The sequence below is a fragment of the Typopeltis vanoorti genome, chromosome 19 (assembly GCF_054136105.1).
Source record: "Typopeltis vanoorti isolate ZY-2024b chromosome 19, IOZ_Tvanoo_1.0, whole genome shotgun sequence".
Lineage (NCBI taxonomy): Eukaryota > Metazoa > Arthropoda > Arachnida > Uropygi > Thelyphonidae > Typopeltis > Typopeltis vanoorti.
The window spans coordinates 12,496,315-12,522,595 of NC_143567.1; the positions used below are offsets into that span (position 1 = coordinate 12,496,315).

The window sequence follows — 26,281 nt, forward strand, 5'->3', positions numbered from 1 at the left end:
TGTATGATTTTGTATAATTACAGTTTAGTGTAAATAAATATGTTTGTTTTGTTTACAAAGTGTGATCTTTAAGCAATGCACTGTTTCGAAATAAACACGACCCTGTGAGTGAAGGAGTTTAATGTTAGCTACGACTGTTTAATGTTAAGAAGGGCTTTAGGATAATAAATCGACTAATCTCAATAAATTTTCAGAGTTCTCCCAGTGTAGGAAAAATACTAAAAGTAAAGTAAATAAAGAATAGGAAGTTAAAGTAGTAAAGGATAAAGAGAATAATAACAATAATATAACAAATTACAAAATAATTACGAAATAAGCGCACACACAGTAAATTTTAGAGATCCATAGTCTGGCACATAATCAGAGTATCTAGGAAAGGGAGATTGTTAGTATTTTCCATTTCCAAGGAGAAAAATTATGCTCCAGGATGGCAGAGGAAAGCTGTTCCTCATGGAAAAAAGAAATAGAAGCCCTTGATATGACTCATAGCAGCAGAAAGGCATGGAACTTTATCAACAGAATTAGGAAGGATTTCACTAAGTCATATGAGCATCGTCAAGTAATAGCTAATCAAATTGCTCACCAGCTGCTACTGAATGGAAAATTCCCTAAAAAGCTCTCAGAAAATAAGATACTTAGAAAAATAAGATACCAAGTGAGGAACAAAATATGATTAACTCAGATTTCACCATCACTGAACTCAATGCTGCCATAAACCTAGAAAATCTGCAGGTCTTGATGATATCTGTAATGAACAAATCAAACATTTTGGATCCAGGACTAAACAGTGGTTATTAAAATGATATAATACTTGCCTCAGAACCTTAAGAATACCAACTATCTAAAGGCATGCTAAACTGGTGGCCTTTCTGAAACCAGGGAAAACTCCAACCAAAGCAAAAAATTACAGACCTACATCACTACTCAGCAACCTCTTCAAACTCTATGAAATTAATTTTGAATAGGCTACAATCCCTAATTGAACCCCATCTTATTGCTGAGCAGGCTAGTTTTAGACCAGGCCAATCCTGTACATCACAAATTCTCAACCTCACTCAATATATATAGAAAATAATTATGAGCAAAACACAGAAGCAGCCTTTGTAGACTTAACTGCAGCATATGATACCATAAACCATCTCACACTCAGAAATAAAATATACAGAATAACTAGAGACTATCACCTTGTTCTCCTGATCCAATCACTCTTGGAAAACAGATGCTTTTTTGTGGACCTTGGGGGTAGGAACAGCTGCTGGCATCCCCCAAAAAATGGCCTTCCCCAGGGAAGTGTGTTATCACCATTACTTTTCAACATTTATGTCAATGATCTCCCCATCTTTTCAGGAACTAGAAATTTTATCTATGCTAATGCCATAGCTACTCAATTAGAAAATTTCAAGTCCATTGAAACCACTCTATCACTTGCCTTAAATAGTCTAACCACATATTATATCAGCAATCAATTAAAACCAAACCCCTTGAAAACCCAGACTGGCCTTTTCCACCTTAACAATAAGGAAGCCAACGGGAAGCTACAGATTTCTTGGGAAGGCTCTAATTTAGAACATTCCTGAAACTCAATCTACCTTGGTGTGACTCTTGATTGCACCTTTTCATATACAATACACAGAAAAAACGAAGGCAAAAGTTAATGAAAGAAACAACATATCAAGAAAGCTTAACTCCTCCAAATGGGGTGCAGACCCTAGCAGACTGAGATCTTCTGTCTTGGCAATTTGCTATTCTTCTGCTGAATATGCCTGCCCGGTATGGTCCAGATCCTGCCATGCTGAAAAACTTGACCCAGCATTGAATGAAAGCTGTCACTTAATTACAGGATGCCTGAAACCAACACCACTAAAAGACCTGTATACTTTGGCTGGTATTGCATCCCCTTCAATTCAAAGATCTGCATTCTCAGCTGACGAAAGAAGCAGACAAATGAATGATGAATGCCACCCACTATTCAGCCAGACTACAGTGCCCCAAATACTAGGATCCCGACATAGCTTCCTAGCAACTGTTGAACCATGTAAAAACCCTCCAGAGACAAGACTTCAACAGTGGCTTACACTATACTACTCTGAGAATAATACTGGTATTCCAACAGTCGAACATCTTCCACGCGGTGCCCACTTGGACTGCAATACTTGGAAAAGCCTCAACAGACTTCGAACAACAGGATGCCACAAACAAAACCTAATCATATGGGGACCTCCTCACTGGACCAGATAATTGTGAGTGTGGGACAACCTAGTCTATGGAACACCTTCTCTCTTGTTCCTTTCTTCAATCACCTTACACAAAAGAGGACCTTACATTCTGCACAGAAAGAGCAGTTGATTGTGCAAGATATATACAATGAATATGAACATCTGACCATATTCATTGTATATAACTTATGTATAGTTTCTTTCTTCATATTTTACTTATTATTCCCTGTATAATTCCACTTGTGTTTGGATAAGAAATAATAAAATTTCCAAGGTAAACTGGATCCTGGGGTGTTGATTAGCCAATGGTTACAACCCCCCCCCCTCCATAACAGAGATTACTCTAAATCTATCGCCATTCCTTATATCTGGGGTACTTCTGAAAAGCTAACAAAAATCCTAAAAAAATATGGCCTGACAACTTGTTACAAACCATATAAAAAATTGGCATCTCTTATCTGCTCCACCAAAGACCAGCCACTTCCCCTAGACTTAACTTGGAGTATACAAAGTCCTGTGTAATTGCAATCTGTCCTACTATGGGGGGGGGGGGGGGGAGACAAGCAGGACAGCTAATATCAGGATATCTGAACATAAGGACCATATCCGGTTCCACTAATACAGCAACTCAGGACTTGCAGACCATGCTTTGGAGCCACAAAATATGCTGGAAGAAAGCCACTTTACTACACCTCAGCAAGTATAAATATGAGAGATTATTCCTAGAATCAGCATCGGTTCTAAAAAAATTCCCCAAATCTCAACAAATTGGGATGAATGAGACTGCTCTAAATATGGGAAGCTTGCATTCTAAGACCTTCAGTCCAACAGCCAGGACAACCCAATTTAGAGTCCTAAAGGTGGGAGCACCTTTAGGAACTCTATAACCGACTTCAGTTGTTTTCTTCAGCCATGTTTGTCTAGTGTTAGCGTCTGCATGCACATATAACTATTTTTATGTTCCCTGAAGATGGTAATGTAGCATTACTGAAATATAGGAAGTATTAATTGAAGTTTTTTAATTAATATTTTAGTATACTTGTAGAAAGGCTTATACGCTGGTTAAACATGATAATTAAATCAACTTTAATTTATACTTTCCGATATTTCGGCAACGTCACGTTGCCATCTTCATGGGAACTTAAGATAAAGACATGTGCATGCAAGTACTACACTAGGGTGTCTAGCCTTACCTTCCTAGACACCCTAGTCACCCACCAACCTGATGGAACCTTGGTTTTCTCAGTTTATAGAAAACCCACCCATACAGGCAGATACATTCACCAACAATTCCCCCCCCCTCCCCTCACAACAATATGGAGTTATTAAGACACTATTCAACAGGGCTCAACTAATCTGTTCAAATGACCCAGCCGTAACCACTGAACTAAATCACATCTTTTAACACTTTCTCAGCCAATGGCTACCCCCCCCCCAAAAAAAATCCAAAAAACACTAAAGCCAGTTATCCACAACCCACCTTCCCCTCCTTCACAAAAAAGATTACTCTAAATCCATCACCATTCTCTACATCCAGGGCACCTCGGAAAAAATCAACAAAATCCTAAAGAAACATGACTTGATCTCTTGTTACAGATCATATAGAAAATTGGCATCCCTTATCTGCTCCACTAAAGACCAACCACTTCCCCTAGACCTACATGGTGTATACCAGGTCCCTTGCAGCTGTAAATTATCCTACTTTGGCCAAGCAGGCAGGACAGCAAATATCAGAATCTCAGAACACAAGGACTACGTCCGATTTCACCAGTACAGCTACTCTGGGCTTGCAAACCATGCTCTGGATACACGCCACAGAATAAGATGGAAGAAAGCCACAGTAATACACTGCAGCAAGTTCAAATATGAAAAACTATTCATGGAATCAGCCTCAGCCCTTAGGAACATGCCAAACCTCAACAAATTTGGATGCATGAGACTGCCCCAAATTTGGGAAACATACATCAGAAGAACTTCAGCCCAAAGGCCAAGAACACCTATTATAGCCTGCCATGGGGCACCATCACGACTTTAGGAAAATGGTAGCTTCCTCGCTTCTTTTCTCATTTGCTGTTATGTAGTACTTGCGTGCACGTGTCTTTATCTTAAGTTCCCATGAAGATGGCAATGTGACGTTGCCGAAATATCGGAAATTATATATTAAAGTTGATTTAATTTATATTTCTAGTGTACGCTGTCAATTCCTTAAGTATTTAATTATCATATTTTAGTATATCAGCCTCAGCCCTTAGGAACATGCCAAACCTCAACAAATTTGGATGAATGAGACTGCCCCAAATTTGGGAAACATGCATCAGAAGAACTTCAGCCCAAAGGCCAAGAATACCAAATTATAGCCCGCCATGAGGCACCATCAGGACTTTAGGAAAACGGTAGCTTCCTCGCTTCTTTTCTCATTTGCTGTTATGTAGTACTTGCGTGCACGTCTTTATCTTAAGTTCCCATGAAGATGGCAATGTGACGTTGCCGAAATATCGGAAATTATATATTAAAGTTGATTTAATTTATATTTCTAGTGTATGCTGTCAATTCCTTGAGTATTTAATTATCATATTTTAGTATACGTTGTCTTTCTCGAAAATCTGACAGTTAACAATACATCCAATCGTCTTTGGGTGTATTGACTCATCACATTTATATATAAACATAACAATCCCTTTTTGAGGCCATCCCATCAACATCACCACTCTCTATTCTAGCTGCTGCTACACCATACCTCTTTCTTCCAGCTGACTACTCCTATTTCCCTAATCCCGGCTGTGATGGTAATTCATACCTCTCACATGCCTTTATGCAATCCATCACCTTGTCCTGCTGCAATCACATCTTCAACCTTATATACTTCCTCCTGTCCAACAACCTGTTTAGTTGTGCTATCCTGCTTCACAATTGCTCTCTGATCATCAGTAACACTAACTTCTTGATTTTCTGCCTTCTTAGCAAGCAACAGTATTTCTAAATGCCTAATACCAAACCCATTCAAATGCAATCCATCAACTTTAAACCATTCTAACTTCCTTTAAATTTCACTCCATAGATTCCCAAAACAAATCCCTTTTGCCTCACACAACTCAGCCATCTTACCATTTGTTATTTCTACTCTCCTTCTCAACTTGTACACCTCTTCATATCTAGGTTTGAGAGGATACTGAGAACACATGCAAATTATGGACAAAAATACTAGTGGTGGTGGTGGAGGACAGTAGATAGCATTGATGTAGATGATGATGGTTGGTGGTTCACTGTAGTTGGTAGATTAAGTGGTGGAGACCGAGAGCTGTAGAGTAGGTGCCCTCACCCGATGAGCGTTTGGACTCCTTGGAGATGTCATGTAATAATAATATTCTCCTCAAGTTTTTTTTCCCCTTCCCCTAAACATTTCTATACAAAAGTATATAAAAGTTTGATAGGTTTGGAGAAAGGAGTACTATGGTGAGTCCTGAGTTTGTTTGCATATAAACCGATTATGTCAAAACTCACTAAAATATCATGTTCCTCAATTGGATATCATATCATGCTTGTGTAGATTATAAGTATTCACCCTATATACAGTTTTTTTCACAGCATGTTAAATTGATATAACTGCTTTTGATTTGATAGGTCACAAATTTCTTAATTATCCAACTTATTTTTTTACTATTGAATAGTTTTAAAATGATTTTAACAGGCTAACAATGACTTTTATGTACAGCTAGAGAAACAGGAAAGAAAATTCATCTAAAATTCATCGTGAAGGAATAAAAATTGTAGTGCAGATTTATACAACATTAAATGAATTTCAGCATACCTCAAAATTTAGAAGAAAAACCTCTTCCATATCATCACCTTCATAAAGGAGTATATCTTGCAGACCCCTACAAAAAATGAAGAAAACAGCAAACAAGATAAATTATTAAAATTTACTAAGATAGAATGCCGAACTCATCCCACTTTTCTCTCTCATGTAAAACCATGATTTCTCATGGTTTTACATGATTCCTCATATAAAACCATGAGAAATGGTTTTACATATTCCCATACAAATATGGATATAGACCTTATGATCTGTTTTAGCCTCATTTTAATCTAATAGACTCTTTGGAGGTATACCAAAACTTCTCATTATTATTATTATTATTATTATTATCATTATTACAAGAGGACCACCTCCATTCCAGAGAATCCCTGATTCTTGGATCAAAGCCTTGTAAAGAGCCAAAATGACTTCCTTATTCTTACATCTCAGCATTCATTTCATCATTGCAATTATTTTCTGAGTTTTATTCACAATTTTTGCTATACGACACAAACCCCCCCCCCCTTGAACTTCAAATGACTATCCTTAGCCAGATCAGCTTCTTCAAGCATAATTCTAGTTGTTTTTTTTTAAACTTTACACTTCTTCTCTTCCGTCTAAGACGGGTTGAGTCTTCTCTTGAGCAGGATCTTCCAGTCTTCTCTATTCCTTGCTACCGTTCGAAAAAGTTCCTTATATGTTCTGCATCCCGAGATGTCCTTTATTAATTTCAGCCAGGTAATTCTTGGTCTTCCGGGTCTTCTTTTTTCAGTTGGAAAAGTATAGATTAGGACATTAGGAAGTCTGTCTGCATCCATGCGTACAGTATGGCCAAATACCATCTCAGTTGTTGTTTTCTAATTTCTTCTATTATTGTCTTTTTTATATAATAATTCTTGTCTGACTATGCTATTTGTTTTCTTTTCTATCCAACTTGTTCTATTTATTTTTCTTAAGCATTTCATTTCAAATGCCAGCAGTTTTTTCTCCTCTCTTTTCTTAACTGTCCATGCTTCTGCTCCATAGATGACTGTTGCTATAATTATTGATTCATATAATTTGATTTTGGCTTGCTTAGATATGTTGTTTTTTTTCCAGATTTTCTGTAATTTTTCCATGGTGGTCCATCCTATTGCTATTCTGTGTTTGATTGTTTTGAGTTCATCTATTGTTTCTGTTAATTTTGATTCAAGATATATGAAGTTGTCTACTTGTTCTATTTGTTCTCCATTTAGGGTGGCTGAGATGGTAGTTCTATTCCTCCCTATTTTCGTCACTTTTGTCTTTTGTATATTTATTGTCATGTCATATGTTTTACAGGTTTCATTTAGCTTTGGGGGTTCTTGCAATAAGGACGAGATCATCTGCATATTTGATATTATTTATGTTTAAACCACTGACATTGATTCCAGGCTCATAGTCTATTGCCTTCTTTACAACTTCATCTAGATATATGTTGAATAGGCATGGGGAAAATGGGCATCCTTGCATTACTCCTTTTTGGATCTCTATGGGTTCAGTTGTGTCCTTTTTAATTATTGCATTTGTCTTAGAGTAATATTTTATCAGAAACTGTATTATATATTTGTCTATTGCTTTTTCTAGTAGAACTTTAAGTAGGATTTCTCTGTTGATGCCATCAAAAGTCTACAAAACAACAATATAGTTTTTTATGGTCTTCCCAGCTGAGCTCTGCTAGTTGGTGCAATGTGAAAATCTGGTCTATTGTTGAATAGTTTCCTCGGAAATCAGCTTGTTTTATGCCTATCAGTTCTTCATAGGTGTTTTTTAATCTATTTTGTATAATTCTTACGAATATTTTATAGGTGTGGGAGAGTAAACTGATTGGTTTGTAATTTATGCAGTCTCTTTGGTCCCCTTTCTTGTATATTGGGATGATCTTTCCAGTTCTCCACTCATCTGGGATCTCTCCTGTTTGTAATATTTTACTGAATAGGGTTGTTAAATATTCTATTGATGTGTTGCATCCATATGACCACAGTTCAGTAGGGATAGTATCAATGCCTGGTGGTTTATTCCTTTCTTTTAGTGTAACACGGTAATCATTTTTAAAATTATGGATTCTACAACCGTGTTAAAATAACTCTTTTTATTATCTCGACGTTTCGACTTTCATATCAAGATCATCATCTGGAGCATACATAAATATACAAGACAAGCCGCATTACATTTCAAACTGAAAGCTAGAGAAACAATGATTTGATCACATGCTACTCACTGGCATGACCTCTAGTGAAAGAGAAAAAAAATTACATCAAGCTAGATTTAATTTATGATTACATGAATAAACATTCTTGCTTACAGATAGTTTTCCTTCCAGTAAAAGTGATGTCCTATTTCTATTATTACAATTGTAATTTTTGATTTATTATTTGAATTTATCCTGGTGGTTTATTGTGTTTCATCTGTTTTATTGCGTATCTAACTTCTTGTAAAATTTTTGGGTGGTCGTGATTTTCTTCTATTGTAGTTTTGTTTCCTTGGTGAAAGATAATCTTAAAATGGTTTGACCAGATTTTTCTTACATCTTCAATATATTCCAGGTTTCAGTCATCTTGTTGTTTATCATTGTTACTGATTTTGCTGAGAATTCCTTTGTAATTTCTCTTATAATGTCATGGAAGACTTTTAGGTTGTTTTGTTGGTATGCTTCTTGGCATTTCTTCTAACCATTTTTCTTTAGCTTTTTTGCATAGGTTATCAACTTTATTTTTTAGTGCTCTGTATTTTTCGCTATTCTCTTTATTGTTTTGTTGGTTTACAAGTATCTTGGCCTCTCTTTTCTCTTCTATTGTAGCTATGATTTCTTGGGTTATCCCCTGTTTGTTTATTTTGGGTTTGGTACCTAGAGTGTCTTTTGCAATTGATAACACTGTTTCTTTTCCTTCTTCCCAGTATTTTCTGGTGGTCGAATGATGGAGGGTTTTAATTTCAAGCACATCTGTTATAAAAATCGACTTCTGCTTGAGCTATCTTTTAGTTTTGATAGGTTGATGTTTTCTTCTTTTCTGATATTGTTTTTCCTGTTGAATTTTATCTTCACTTTGGCAGTTAATATTTTGTGGTCAGTGTTCGAAATCAAAGCTTCTTAATTGTTCGTACATTATTTACTGATATTTTCATTGTTTGTTTATGATGATATAGTCTATGCAGTTCTTTATATTACCATTTGGGGATGTCCATGTATATTTATTATTAGGACAATGATAGAACAATGTGTTTGCAATCATTAGATCGCTACAGAAATGGAGTAATTGTTCTCCTTTGTCATTAAGCTCTCTGTATCCAAATTTCCCCATCACATCTTTTTTGTCTGCTGTGAACTGTTCTATTTTATCGTTAAAATCTCCCATCACTATCACGAGTTCTCTATTTTTGGAATTATCTATTTCCTGTTGTAGTTCTTCGTAGAAATTTTCAATTTCTTCCTCTGAATGGTTACTGTCTGGTGCATATATTTGGATTATTTTAATTGTTTGACATTTTTTTTTGCTTGAAGTTTGGATGTGATTATTCTAGGAGACACTGGTTTTATTTCAATTACTGAGTGTGTAAATTTCTTCTCAATTAATAATGCAACTCCTTCTCTGTGTAGGTTATCTTTTCTTCCTGAGAAGTATAGTCTTCCGTCTGGTAAATCCATGAATCTATCTCTGTACCAATGTGTCTCTGATAAATCTAAAATATCCATTTCAGTCTTTTAAAATTTTTCTGGACTAATTGCAATTTTCCAGGTCAGTATAATGATCTTATGTTGAGGATGGCCATGTGTTTCACATCCTTGGCTGACCACATTGCTAATTTCTCATCTACTCTATGTGGCCTTCAAGTAGGCACGTTGGCTGTCCCGTACCCAGTAGCACAATCTCAGTTTGTAGACTTTCTCCGGCTCATGGGAGTTACTGGCATAATAATGTAGCCAGCTTGCCATGCCTCTGCTACATCCTTTGGTCCACGGCTCTTTATTCTTTATTCAGAGCAACCCATTTGATTTCCCCCATCTGCCACCTGGGGGATGCACCTGGAAGGAGCGTGGTCTCCCCCAAGATTTTACACTTACTAACATTGAATTGATGGTCATTTTCACACTTCTACAATTCCAACCTGTTCAAATCACTCTGCAAGTGCTGCAATGTCAGTCACATTCTTGATTATCCAGCTTATCTCAGCATCATTCAGCAAATAGTTACATGTCACCTGTTAAATCCTTTCCAATATCATTAATATCAAGATTGAATAACAGTGGACCAAAGACAGATCCCTGGGGTTCACTGCTGGTTACCTTAAATTTTGTAGACCCCCCCCAATACACAACTTCTTGTTACCTGTCACTCAGCCATCTTCTTATGCAAACTAGTCATTTATAATCCAATCCCATATCCTCTAACTTATGCAACAGCCTTCCATGCTAAATCCTGTTATAAACTTTAGCAAAGTCAAAAAGTATCATGGTATATCCATTTCTGTTGCCTAACACAACTGTGACATTATTATAAAATGTGAGCAAGTTATTCAAACATGACCTCCCATTAGTAAATTTATGCTGTTCATTGCAAATTATAGATTCTCCGTCAATCCATTTCTGTATGAGATCTCTTACCAACTTTTCAAAAATCTTCATCACCACCCCCATAGATACTGACAGGCAGAAAATAAGACATATCAGTCTTTGTGCAATGGGATTATCATACATTCTTTCCATGGGTTCAGAGAAACTTGTGCTGTCACCCTTGACATTTCCAAAGTCTTCAACTGTGTCTGCATGTAGCATCATTGTCTTCTCAACAAACTGCCATCCTTTGCTCCCCCTATCACCCTCTATAATTGGGTAACCAGCTTTCTTTCTGATCATTCTTTGCAAGTCATGGTAGATGGCTCCCTCTCCTTGAGCTTCACCATCAATGCTGGTGTGCCTCAAAGCACTGTCCTATCACCTACTCTTTCTCTTACTCATAAATGACCTACTTGCAATCATCACTAATCCTATCCACAGCTTTCCTGATGATAGTACTTTCTGCTCATCCTACTCATTCGGCAAATCATGCAGTACTCTGACATCCCGGCCACAAGATCATCTACAACCAGTGCCCTAAACAATGATCTTATCTTTATACTGTTCTTCAATGGATGAGGACAACCTTGTCATGTTCAATGCCACCAAAACACAGTTTTGCATTTTCTCTCACAAAAGTGATGTCAGTTCACCTGACCCTCAGTAACACGCAAATCACCAAACAAGATCAGATCTCTCTACTTCGATTAACATTTACCTCCGGTCTCTCCTGGCATGAACACATCACATTAATAGCTTCCTCAGCATCCAAGAAACTAGGCATTCTCTTTTGTTCAAAAGGATATTTTATACCTAGCCAATAACTATATACAAATTTCCAATCCACCCATACCTAGAATACTGCTCACATTTGGGATGGTGCACCTAAAACTTCCCTTAAAATCCTTGATGCTGTCCAAAGCAGAGCAATTAGGCTCATTGATGATCCCTCTTTTACAGATTCACTTCAACCTTTATCTCATCAGTGCAGTGTTTCAGCACTGTGTCTATTCTACAAGCATTTCCATGGTTGCTGCTCCAGTGAATTAACAACTATTATTCCTTCATTTTCAGTTGCACCTGCTCAGCATCCCTTTATTGTGCAACTGCAAACACACCAAACCTGCATCTTCTCTTCCTGTTTTTTATTGCATTCACCTTTGTCCTCCCGAACACCTTCCTCATTAAGTATTTCCAAACAATCTCATCAGTGCAGTGTTTCAGCACTGTGTCTATTCTACAAGCATTTCCATGGTTGCTGCTCCAGTGAATTAACAACTATTATTCCTTCATTTTCAGTTGCACCTGCTCAGCATCCCTTTATTGTGCAACTGCAAACACACCAAACCTGCATCTTCTCTTCCTGTTTTTTATTGCATTCACCTTTGTCCTCCCGAACACCTTCCTCATTAAGTATTTCCAAACAATTACAACTTATAGCTCTTCAAAAAATAAAAATAAATAAAAAATAAAATAAACCAAAAAAGTTCTACCTCAGTCCTTATCTGCACTCCACACATGGCACTGATGTGCTTATAGGTTTCTTGACCTCTTGTGTATGAGATCAACACACACACACACACACACACACACACACACACACACACACACACACACACACACACACACACACACACACACACACACACACAAAACTTCTATGGAATCTTCATGTGCTGAGACTCAAATTATACAGCCAAGTATCAAAGAAACAGCCTAGTTCAGCTAAAAAAATTCTTTTAGCATTTGTGCTGATATCTTATTAATCCCTATTGCTGAATTAATATTTAGTTTGTGCAAAGTACCCCCTCCCATCATACACCTGAGTATCTTCCTTCAGTGTAAACATAGCATTGAGATCAATGTTGTGCACTAGGTTGATAGCTTCTAGCAAAATGGGTGCTCATCGTTTGAGCAATCTATTGTGCATCTTCCTTGACAAGAGTTATTCTTTCATCCATTCTTACTTTGACTTGCAACATAACAGAATTCTTTTTGGTTGTTTTCAGCATGCAGAGCCAGTCTCTTTTATATATTTGACTTTCTGAACAATAGTTGTAAACCTTCTAACTAAAATAATAAAGTAATAAGAGCAGTTGATGAGGGAAAGGCATATATTGCCATTTTTTTTTTTTTTTTGAATTTTGCAAAGGCATTTGACAGGGTGCCACATGATAAGCTGATATTTAAGTTGCAGCACATGGGTTTAGATGTTGGATTAGTCAACTGGATTCAGGATTGACTTTCTGATAGGTATCAGAGAGTTGTGTATGGTGGGGCAGTTTCAATGAGGCAGAGTGTTAGAAGTGGGGTCCCACAGGGCTCAGTACTGACACCTATATTGTTTAACCTTTATATCAATGACATTGTCAGTGGATTGCAAGGGGATACTCAGTTGTTTGTGGATGATGTGAAGCTGGGAAGGGTTATTAGTAATAGTGCAGATGTGGTAGACCTGCAAGAGGATTTGAATAAGCTAGACAGATGGGCAAATGAATGGAGGTGTCGGTTTAATGCAGCAAAATGTAAGGTCAAGGTTTGGGAAACATCGATGGGACACTGCATACTCTATGGGAGGAGTTATACTGGAGGAAGTAAGGGAGACAAGAGATCTAGGGGTGATGATTGATGGAAAACTGAAATTTAGGGAGCATATTGCAAAAGTGGTGAAGGTAACCCAGAGGATTGCTGTAATGCTGAGAAGGATGCTGACCTGCAGAGATAAAAGAGTTATCATTTTGTTGTATAAGATCCTGATCAGACCACATTTTTGTTCTCTAATTTGGTTCCCAGGATTTGAAGGGGATGAATTAACTGTGGAAAGGGTACAGAGGCAGATAACAAAGATGGTTTCAGGACTGTACAATGTTAGTTATGAGGATCGGCTGAGGGAATGTGGACTGCAGAGTTTGGTAGATAGAAGAAGGAGAGGTGATATGATTGAGACTTTCAAAATGTTGAGGGGTAGTTACAGTGTAGACACTGGAGAGTTCTTTCACTTGGTGGAACAGCGGGAAGGAGCGATGACAAGGGGCCATCCCTGGAAGTTATGGAAGGAAACTGTGAGCAAGAGGTTGAGGAGCGTTTTCTTTGCATGGAGGGTGGGTGAACCGCGGAATGCATTGCCTGATAGAGTGATGAGAGCAAGAATGGTCAATGAGTTCAAGGAGTGGTATGACAGACTGTATTTCCTAAGAAGGACCTCCCATGATGAGTCTCTTGACTCCATGGAGGCCTGAATAATAATTTTTTTAAATAATAATAATAATAATAATTGAATAATAATAGTAATTTTATCTTATTTATTTATTGCCCAAATTTTGCTTTCATATAACAATGCAGGTACTGCTATGGTATTGAATAATTTTAAGAGTGTTTCTTTTTGTACAAGATTAGGCTTAAGAGTTCTATTTATCAGGCCTATAATCTGCAAAAATTCTGAAGTTTTTAATTTGATCTTTCTCTTTAGTATGATTTTTGATATTTCTCCATTATAAATAATTAGAAGTACTTTTCTGTTCTATTATATTATTATTAATAATTATTTTACTTCTAACTAGAGTTTATCTTCAAAATGGCATTGTTTTAGTTTATCAATAGATATTTTCATTCCAAGCTGTTCTCCTATAATGTTTAAATTATGCACTTCTCTTTGTAAATTATCTTCTTTATCTGATATTATACCCGATCATTTGCAAATAATAATGTGTTTATTTTATTATTACAAGAAATTTCTATACCTGGGTTATTTAAAGTGTTCCCAGTGCACTAATATTTTCATTAATATATATATATATGCATTATGAATATTAATATAGTTTAAATGACTATAACACAGAGAATAAAAAAGAATAAGGTTTAATTGTGAGACACCTACTAGTTTCGCTGAAAAAATCAACTTTTTCAGGTGTCAAATACAAAGAATTATATAAAAAATAACAGAAACATTATAAAATAACAACAGATCTAATATAAAAAACTGTAGTACAGTTTAAAAAGGAAAACGAGCTAAAGTTCCAATTGAAGTTAACTACGTGTGTGAGCTATCACGAGAGTGCCAATACTGGACAGTAGAAACGTGCGCATCAAATAAATTGTAGCTGAGTCTGTTATTCATATGGGTTGAATCGAGGGATATTTCTTTAGATTCACGTATCCTTCTTTCGAGTTCATCATAACAAGTATGTATATTGGACGTTTGAGACCAGTCTATGAGATGTTGGTGGCCTTCATCAGAGTTTACAGAGAATAGAATGTGGCTTTGAGAGAGCGCTGGCTCGGGTCCTATTGTACAATATGTCTCTCCATATGTCTCAAAATATATATGCATTAATACATATATATTTTGTTGTTGTTGTTGTTGAAAGTTTTTTCACTTAGTTATACTATAAATTAAAGATGCCAAGAAATCATATTCATGGTTTCATCCTTTATCCAAGTGTAAGCAAACAAAGTTTGCGCATGAAGTCACCTCACGACTGGGCTACTTGTATATAGAGGCTAATGCAATGGAGCCCTATCCCATAATGAATGACATTATGAGAAGGTTTCTTGGTTTCGACCTTCATTGAGGTCTCGTCAGTGATATCAAGGTTGAAGTAATGCAGAAGTCATATTTCCATATACAAGTAGTAATACAGAGTATTTTAGTAATAAGGTGTGAGACACCTTTTGGCTACTTATATATGGAAATATGACTTCTGCATTACTTCAATCTTGGTATCACTTCTGGATGTGGTTCCCAACGACAAGACCTCAATAAAGGTCAAAACTGGTCTGGGTAGAGGCCCTTCCCACAATGCACAGCACCATACATGCCTGCAAGGATATGTGTGTTGCATTATGAGATACTAAGGCAACTGATGTGAAGTCATTAGCCTCTATACAAGTAGTCCAGTTGTGAAGTGATTTCACATGCAAGTTTGGTTTGCTTATACAGGTAACCCTCGTATAATGCAGATGTTAGGTTCCACAAAAAAGCCGCATTATATAAATCGTGTTATGCGAGATTCAGATCACATAGAAAAGGTAGGGTTATGTTCCAAAGTCATTTTTTTTTTAAGATTATATCTTATAAACAATGACATATCCAACAAAAAAATATTTTTATTTAATTCAGGTAATTCGTGTAAGTTAAGAAAACTAATAAACAATGAAACAAATACATAGTATAAAATTATAAACAATTAAAAATTGTACATAAACTTCATTGCACATAATACATAAATGTTTTAGTCAAAATAAAATAAAGTGCATATTTTAATCGTCATCACTCTCTTCAAAACTAATATTTACATTTCGTAGATGTTCTTTATTTACGAGCGGATGGACATCATCATCACTTGAAATCTCTTGAACATTATTTGTATAATTCTCATTGCATAGTTCGACTGATTTAGTTATCAAGAAGTCAGTAATTAGATCTTGCTTACCACTATGCTGCAATTTTTTATTAAGTTCATAATACGGAACTAAACAAATATCCAATTGTCGCGTGAATTTTCCAGAGCGCTCCATTGGGAGATCATTATGAACTTATTATGAACTGTGAATGAATTTAAGGAGAGGTATGACACACTAACCATTATTTACAGGTATTGTGTAAATAATGGTTAGTGTGTCGATGTCGGGTCTTCCGCGATGATTCTTTTGACTCCGTGGACACACCGTTAAAATAATAATAATAATTATTATTATTATCCATAAAATAACTTTCTTGCCAAGTCCAATCCTTCTGCTAATTTCTCTAAACTGAATTCTTTAACGGATTCATCACAATCAGAATCTTCGGCAGAACTTTCCCCGCCATTTGGTTCGACGTCATCTATTAATTGTACCAGTTCCTCCTCATTTAAATCTATTTCTCCATCAATTAATTCACTAATTTTGTTTTCAACCATAACACAAAAGGGCTCTAAATGGCCATTACTATAATTTTTTTTTTTTTACATAAAAAAAGCATTACATATTGTATGTAACTCACCAAAAAATAAAGTGCTGAGCTTGAGATGAACACACTTATGATTTTTAATGCGCTTTCCTGGCAGAAAAAGAAGACAACTTTCAACAATAAACACTTTATACGGTAAACAATTGATGTACATGCATGCTAAGGGGTATTTCCCCTAATATAAATTCGCTACTCATAACTACATGTGCGATACAGGCAGACGCAAATTTATAAAATTTGATTTTTAAGTCGCACGTTGAAAAATGTATGAAAAGATAAAGGGTTACTACAGTTTGTAGACCGTCTTATATCGAAACCACGTTGTATAAGTACCACATTATGCGAGGGTTACCTGTACTTGGATCAGTGGCTCACCAAGGAAGGGGACAAAGGGGCCCTCCCCCCTCAAAAAAAAAAAAAGAAAAAGGAAAAAAAAACATTAGAAAATTTTTTAAGAATCTTTTCCTAACTAAAATTTATTTTTTTATTTATGTTGTGTCATGTCTTCTTTTTCTATACTACTTATGAATTAGCCGTCACATAAGGTGGGAATACCCTATAGCTCTCGGGAATCACGGCCGCTGTGAATGCAAGGCAAACAAAGTAGTGTTCGAGCGGACCGAGTGCTACTTTGTTTGCCCAAGCTGGGCCAGAGGAGATCACTGTATGATGTATTGGCAATCATTGAAGATGCTCAGTCATAGGTCATATGTGATGCATAGTGTCTATTCTCAAATTGTCTACTCAACTCGCCCCCCCCCCCCCCCCAAGATTAAATCACGACTGCTCGGTCCCCTCCATGATTAAATAATCCTGAGTGCACCACTGACTTGGATAAAGGATGAAATCAAGAATATAGTTTCTTGGCATCTTCAATTTATATATATGTTTTGTTTTAATATACATATATAAGTGATGGCAACAGAGGGCATCCCTGTCTTGTGTTATGGTTATATATTGCTTTTCCAATTTTTATTTATTTAATTTTATTTCATTATCTTTGTATATATTCAATGTTGCCTGTAATAAAATATTATGTATATTTATTCTTTGTGATACATCAAACAATGAATGTATTTTTTTACTTTATCAAATTTCAGAAGTTTCTAAATTAAATTCTCTTCTTTTCTCTATAAGCAGCTTTAAACAAAATGCTGCATTCATTATTGAGTTTTCTGAAACAATTTTTTTTTTTTTTTTTTAAATATTGGGCCTCATATAAGAGAGGTTGACTGGTCAACCTATGGCACATTAGTACCATACATGGGTGGTGGGTTGGGAAAGGAGAAACTTGTTTATATTTGATTTAAAAGCTTGTATTCCTTGGGAAATACATCGGGGGGGGGACTGTTCCACAGTACCGCAGTAGCAAGGATGAAGGAGGAGGAAAAGAAACTTGTTCTGTGGCTTTCAAGGTGTACTGTGAAAGAATGTTGTGCGGCAGCTGTACATGTTCCAATGGACTTAGTACAGAGTGGGAGAATTAATGATTTCAGATGAACATTTTTCCAGTCTAATAATACTTTTTCAATATATATTTTTAATTTTTCATTCATTACTGCCTACAAGTATGGAAATGGAGATTAGGAGGAAAGATCACATGGCAGGAAGGAAATGAAATTTTATACCTAATAAGAGATGATTACTTAAAACAGCATGTGATAGAGGGGGGGGGGGGGGGCTCATGATTTAAGAGTGCTGGGTCTGATCACAGGATCATAAGATCCAGCTATAACTAAAGTGTCAAAAGGTCACAGGATCAAAAGATCCACCTATAACATTGCCTCCAACAACAGAGCAGCTGATTATGACAAACTTAGGAAGACAGCTTGATACAGTGATATGACATAACAATCTGTAAGGAAAAGATGATCTACACATATCTGAAGGAAGCAATATCAGACTGTATTCAAAAGGTCAAGAAGATAAATCAGGTAGGAGTTAGAAGGATGAGCAGTATCAATAAAGCAGGAGCTGAAATAAAAAAAAAGTTGTGAAGAATATATAAGGAAAAAGGTCATCCGCAAGTTCACAGGGAGTATAACGCAATGGCAAGAAAGGCAAAATTAGATGATGAGAAGAAATTAGCCAATTTGCTAGCCTGGTTGGCCGTCTGCTCTCTAACCAACAGGATGCGAGTTCAAATTCTGCCATAGGCATGGATGTTTGTGATTGTGTTTTTTAGGTGGGATATGGATATCACTGCAGTGTGAGACCACTGCCTTGCTTATTATAGTCTTGAAGTGGCTGAAAAAGTTCCATGTTTGGTCTCTACAGGAGGGTTTCTGGACTATGTAAAAAATAAATAAAAATACAATATATATATATCATCATCATCAGCCATTATCAATCCACTACTAGATGAAGGCTTTTCCAAGATTACTCCAAAACTGTCTGCCAGTGGCTCTCCTTTCCCAGGTCATTCTTGCAAATCTGATGATATGATATCATCAATCCAACATGATTTAGGTGGGCATTTTTCCTCTCATGGAATCCAATCCAGTACTTCTTTTGTCCATCATTAATCTTGTCTTTGAGCAATATGCCCAGCCCATTGTCACTTCAGTTGTTTCACTATCCCTATGATGTCAAAAACTTTGGTTTGATTTCTTATCCACATATTCCTTTTGTGATTCGGTCTAGTGATACCAAGCATACTTCTTTCCATACTAAATTGTGTTGTTCTTAATTTTTGAATTTCCTTTACATTTACGAGGGTGGTCCGAAAGGTTCTCAGCCTAATGATGAAAAAATGAATTTATAATTTAAAAATTATTTCTATTTTTCAACATAATCTCCCTTAAGACTAATACATTTATTCCAGCACAATTATCCATCCCTCTAGCGGTTCTCAGTAAGATCTGCAAAATACTCCTCTGCAATTTTACGTGAAGATGGTCTGCACGTAAAATTGCAGACCATCTTCAGTGGCAAAAAACAGTTGATACAAGATAGAATGTAAACAATGGAATTTATTTGAAATCCATTCTCTCTCTCCTTAAATAAATGTATAAATTTGTATAGAAAGTGATGTAGTGGGCATGTTTCATATCAAAGAATGTTGTGATCTGTGTCTACTCCATGTTGAGCCAATCCAGATTTATCGGATTTCCTATGGTAAATATATAACTGATGTTCTTGTATTTTCTTTACTACTGAGCATACAGTTTGTCTGAAGTAGTATAGATGGTAATCACAAGGAACTTGGTATACACCTGGGAGAGACATTAGAGAGCGTTTATCTTTTGAAGAGGGGAAATAAGTTGAGAGTTCATTAATGGGTATAAAAGTAGCTACTAAATCACATTTCTTTAGAATTCTGGAAATCAGTTTCGAAATGTATGGGAATGGAACTTGATGTACTGTTTTCTTGCTGTTTAGGTTAGGTTTGTAGGATTTTCAATTTCCAGTGAGTCAAACAGATGTTGTGTAGTCCTTTCTGAGAAGCCATTTAATTTCATATATTGTTTGATATTTGGGATTTCTTCCTGTAATTCTAGAGGAATCGAGCAATTAGTTTTAGCTTGTCGAATTAAAGAGTTCATGATTCCTTTCTTTTGAGAAGGATAGTGTGCAGATTGTTGAAGAAAATAGTGTCAGTGAAAGTGGGGCTTTTTATAAACCAATGTGGTTAAATCACCTGATGGCGAGTGGATGAGAACATTTAGAAAAGATAATTTGTTGTCTTTTTCAATTTCCATTGTGAATTTGATGAAAAGTATTATAGTAACTGGTAAAAATTGGTAAAGTTTCTTTATTGTGAGGCCACACAGGGAAAATGTCATCAATATATCAAACCCAAAACTTCCACTTGATTATAGAATTTGTTTTGCCAAACGGAAAGTATATCCAGAATGCATCACAAATTCAAATGGTTTTATTATATCTTGTGGGAATGTTTCAGAAGGTAGCTACGATGTCTCCTTGAGAAATATGTTGGTAAATAGGGATTCTATATAGAAGCTCACCATAAGATCAGTAGGTAGTATGGAAACATTTTTCAATTTGTCTATGAAATCTGAAGAATTTTTTATAAATGGTTGAGACCTGCCAATATGTGATTTCAGTAGGTTTGCTAAAAAATTGGATCATTCTATTTCAAATAAATCCATTGTTTACAGTCTACCTTGTATCATCTGTTTTTTGCCACTGAAGATGATCTGTAATTTTCAGAATGAAATATATAGTCTATAATAAATTATTACCTTGTGTTTACGTTGTTAGATCCTGATTCTTAGAGAATCAGGATCTAACAATGATTGGAGGATTCTCTAAGAAATTGTTCATTCAGAATCTAACATGAAAATTCTATATAATTTACGATAATACCTGCACACCAGCAGAAAGTAAGAAAGACCTGGTTTGTTGTATAAGAGAATGTGTATTAATATGTGAATGGTATTAGAAATATTTGTAGTCAAACACGGAAAACTAAACTAGAGAATTATGTCAGATTAATGATTCTATGTAAAAGAAATATTAGCTTAAATTTGTGTCCTATTAAGCTATCTCAAATAATGCAAGTCGCCAGACAGGTAATGAGTAACAGTGCAAAGGTCGTATCTGAAACACACGTATCGGTTGTAATGCCACAGGCTACAGCGTACGTGGAAAATAACATAAGCACGCTTTCCTCGAAGACAGCACCTAACAGCAATAGAGAGAGTAAGGATCATCTTAAGGGTATTAAAACTAAGGGCCGTGTGAAAAGGAATACAGCAAAAAGAGGGCGCTAGAACAGAATATAAGGCAATGCGTGCCATATTGCAGGACTTTTTTTTGTTCCGAATTTCATCTCGAGGATTCTTGACCGGTGGTCGGAGAAAGGACGAGGCAGGGTCCTATGATGTCGGACAGTGGGCCATTTTCCTGATTATACTAAAGAAGATTCCACGCGAAGCCGTACGCGAATCATCAGCTTATGCAGAATCTTGCCAGTTGCTGGATGTTCCATCGGAAAGGAGCAGAGATAGCCTCAGTCATGGTAGAATTAGTTCGAGTCCAGGAACAGTAGAAAGGACGATGTAGCCAAAAGCCAGACACCGAGATAGCCGATCGAAGGATGACCAGAACAACACGTGGTAGTTAATAGACCTTCAGAAAGAACTGGGTAATGTAGAGATCTTTGTTATTTGTTACGGAAGTGATAGAAGATAGAAATCTGTGTTTGATTAAGTAATGTGGACAATCCTTAGAGAACATTGATAAGATTTCGTATTTTGAGACAGCAACTTCTGTTGGACAAGGAATTGTCGGGAACGAATCTAATTGTATGTGACTGAAGTAATAAGTGTATTTTGTTTAGTAGATAACCTTAACTGAGATAGCAACAAGTTGTGTAATATGTACTTTATGAATAGCATGCATGAGAGGATCTTAATTTAGTGTGATATTGTCATTGCTTTCCATTGTTTTGTATGATTAATACTTTGATCTATCCAAGTGAATTTGATAACTTTAGAATTGTTTAACTATCTTAGGATGAGATTTAGAAGTTTTAGTATTTTGATTCAATTTAGTTGTAATTGTTGTTTATTCCAATAAACATGTTTTATTGCATATGCCTGAGTCATGCCTGAATTTGAGATATCAAATTACCACTTATAAAATTAGAACCATAACGGGAAAAATTTTAGTATATATATGTTTAAGAATCGATCATTGGTCACGACTGCAAAGTACCGATATCTATTTAAGTGTGTGTTAGAGTGTATGCCAATGAATCTAGGAATATTTCCCCGAACTTGAATAAATTCCTGTTATAGGATACTGGCTGGTGCAGTATAAATACAAATTTGCCAATATCTGAAAAGGAAATATCCCTAGGTAGAATCTAGTTAGGCTACACACAAGAAAAGATAATAGAGGTTAAAGAAGTACATAAGTTAAGAAAGTAGAGAGAAACAATGACGTAACAACATTTAAATAATTGATAAAGCTATGGCAGAAGTTTCTCTAAAAGAAAGAATAGTATAATAATAATATCTCTCACACAATGCAATGAAATAATGCTGGATTTAACATCATCCACTTGATTTATATAGAAGTGTAAAGAAGACTCAAAATGTATCTAAATTAATAGAAATACTGAGGAACAAGGTCACCAATGAAATATTTGCGATGACAAAAGTAACTGCATTATTGTTGGGTATACATGGATGATTTACAATACATTTCTTTTTTATATATCTCATAAATATGGCCCTCTTGAGAAGATTCTATACCATACAGAATGCTAATAAAACAGTATCTTGCTAACTTGACTACAAGAAAATATTTCTGTCATCAGCTCAAGTACATATTAAACTGGATCTCAAGAAAAAATGTTAACCACCCATATGTTCATGATTGATGAAATATATCACCTTATATGAAACTTCATATTCATGTTATTTCAATAGTACCCTTTGCATCCTTGTTTTATAGTGGCAGCTAAACCTGTCAAAATCTGGTACCGAGTAGAAGTCAAAAAAGCAGATTTACATTTTGGTATTTAGCTGCCAGATTTCCAAAATTTAACAACTGATACAAGGTTATATTTGTTGGACTTCAAATTAAAGAAGTATTAAAGCTTGACTAAAATAAACAAATACTTTCACTGCAATCACTGGAATTTCAAAATTCACTACAATTACAATCAATAAAAAATAGGGAACATGACAGAAACATAAATTATTAAAGAAATTCTCTGAGATTGACACAAAGGAAATTTTTATCAATACGTGACAAATAGAGAGAGAGAACTAGGGGTTGCCTATGGAAGTTGTATAAGAATGTGATTAGTAAGGATGTGGGGAATAGCTTTTTGCAGAGAGAGAGCAGTGATTGAGTGAGTGGAATGGATTGCCAGTTGCAAGTTTCGTAAGAGTGAGTGAGTTTAAGGAGGGGAATGATAGGTTTTGTGTACATAAAAGTTAGTGTAGGTCTCCCATGATGAGTTTCTAGATCCCTACGAAGAAATCCATAATAATAATATTTAGGATCTTTTCTTTTTCAAGAAATTCATCTAAAAATAAACATATCTTTAAGTTATACTTTAATTTTTAAAAAAATTAAAATAAAGGCTGGTCAAAATTAAAGTATAGATGTTCAGGACATTGTGGAGTGTACCGAAAGATGTACAAAAGTAGATGCAATTTTTCTCTCTGTGTGTAAGAAGGAAAAAAATGACACAAGCATAAATAAAATTTTTATTCACTTTCATTATGCATTCACAGGCTGTACTATGCAATGTGCTGTCCTTCCTGGTATGATCAGGCTGACCCTGATAAACCCTGTCTTGGAGAAATCCCCAGAGCCAGAAGTCACAGGGGATCAGATCAGGTGAACGAGGTGGCCATGCAGTGGGAAAAGCATCACTGATCGTTCAGGCTTCTGTGAAATGTTATTGAAGAACTTCCTGTATAGATAGACCAATGTGTGGAGGAGCTCCATCCTGCATGAAATGACTGAATTTATGCAAAAACAATTCCGTAGCTGTGGCACAACAAAACTGTTGTGCTGTTATTATGATAATCAGTTTATTGTGATACAGCTTGGCAGTAACTGTTCGGTCACAGAACCCGACTGGTGAAAGAAGAATGGCCCAATGATAAATGAAGCTATAAACTCACAGCAGACAGTAACTTTGGGCAAATGCAAAGGAATTTGTTGGATTGTATGCAGGTTTTGCATAGCCTATACCCAGCAATTGTGGGTATTCACAGCTCCATTTAGGTGAAAGCCAGCCTCATCTCCCCATAAAAACATCCACATCCATTTGAATGTCAGGCTACTTTCAAAGTCCTGCAGGTGCAATTTCTGTGTCAGAGTATCTTTGAATAATAAAATTCTATGGAAGATTCTGCATTTCTACAGAATCTTCCATAGAATTTTTCCAAAGAGTTGTGTGAGGCATATCTATATGTCTTGATACACATGCACTTTGTTCCTGTGCACTGCAGGAACCAATGCGGTTATTTGTGGTCTGCTCCAATGGCAGTAGCAACTTCATTCAGTTGTGAGCTGATTGGTTTGCAACCTCTGCCGGATCTAACTCCTAATTCAAAATGACTAATCATTTGTTGCAGAGCATATAGAGATAGTGGACCTCATTGACATTTGTTCAGGCAACGAAATTCACGGAGTGCAGCAACAGCACTGCAATTGTTTAGGTAGTACAGCTTTCAAGCAAATTGGGACAAAGTTGGTGCCATCATTGTGGATGGTATTAATAATCAGAATGAACAGAAAAATCCCATGTCCATGTTTTTAAAACCTCCTAGCACCTGCTAAGTTGCATAGTATGCAAATTCTATGCATTTTGTGTTTGCAACACCCCTAATATTGAATTGTGGAACTAATTTTTTTTGGAATACATGATGCACAATGTGTTCCTGCAAAGTTTTGCAGCATTTGAATCACTGGATGGCACTCCACAAGGCCGTATCCAGGGATACTTTAATTTTGATCGCTCAGTATTTAACAAATTCAAATGAAAAAGCATCTTTTTTCTGAAGCCTACACAAAAAATCATCTATTGCATTTCAATTAAAAATACTTATTATTAATGAAAAGTATTAATTATAAAATTAAGTATTACTGATACTTATCATTATCACAAGAATTATTTAATGAAAATAAAAGGAATGGATTGAAAACATTCCCAAACCAGGCAGGACAATGCTATCTATTTAAACTACTAATGTAACACACCAAATAACACAAGAATATTAAGTTTTTCAGAAATTTATACTAAGCAAGCTTCTATATCTTACAGAAAATTTCAATAATGTAAAAATAAATCATAATAAAAAAAAAATTAAATAACAATTATTTCTAAATCACTGTAGAATTGCATAACATAACATATTCCTTTTATCACTTACTTTGCCAAAGAGGGAGAGAGACCTTTTACATCTTCTGGTTTGACTTTTCTTGAAGTGCAGAAAAAGAGAATGAATAAATATCAAATAAATAATTTATATTGGATGAATTAAAGATATATATTGCAAAATAAACACTTTGAATTAAACAGAATTGCTGTGCTTTTCACATTTTACATATAAAATACAAGCAGTTCCCATTTTATGCAAATTCAGACATATGCAAATTATCATGAAAGATCTGGAAAATGGTAAGTCTCATTACGTTGGCTATTCATAACTGTATTTTACAGAAAATTACACTGTACACTAATATATTAACTAAAATTTAATTAATACTTTAAATATTTCAGCAAAGTCAAAATGTCTTCATCAGGGAACTAAATATATTAGATACACTGCTTGGAAAGAAGTCAACCAACACCATAGTGTAAGGAACAAAGAGCCATGGCACCCACCTTAATAGGATGTAGGACTTTCTTTCCCCAAGCCTATTATAGCAATCAATGGCAATTTTTGACAATTCTTCCCATAGGCATGTAATGCAGTCCTGTACTATTGTAGGGTGGACGTCCCTTGACCGAACCTGATGCTTCACTTCATTCCACAGATGTTCAACAAGTTCAGATCAGAGCTCTTTGGTAGCCAATCAAGTGTAGTGATGTTCATGTTTGAAAACCATGCAGTTACAGCAGCAGCCTAATGACACTGTGCATTGTCTTGCTGAAAGAGACAATGGTATTAAGAACAGTTTATAGAAACGATCAGAATGATCATTTCTATAAACTGTTCTTTCGAGATAAAACTCGCCATTGACCGTTTGGCCAGGCAGAATGAATTCTTTGTGAATAATGATCTTGGAATCATAGAAACAAATCAGCA

At 35.7% G+C, this 26,281-nt stretch overlaps 1 protein-coding gene across 3 annotated transcripts in view; it reads right to left on the reverse strand.

The window, feature by feature from the left end:
• Window positions 1–26,281, reverse strand: part of Herc4 (HECT and RLD domain containing E3 ubiquitin ligase 4) — a 604,012-nt gene that overhangs the window by 112,847 nt on the left and 464,884 nt on the right. For all 3 annotated transcript variants that reach the window (XM_090409674.1, XM_090409672.1, XM_090409675.1), the window contains 2 exons: window positions 25,403–25,450; window positions 6,025–6,091 (listed from right to left, as the gene is read on the reverse strand). In XM_090409674.1, coding sequence (XP_090265800.1) covers window positions 6,025–6,091; window positions 25,403–25,450 — 115 coding nt within the window. The remainder of the gene's footprint in view (window positions 1–6,024; window positions 6,092–25,402; window positions 25,451–26,281) is intronic.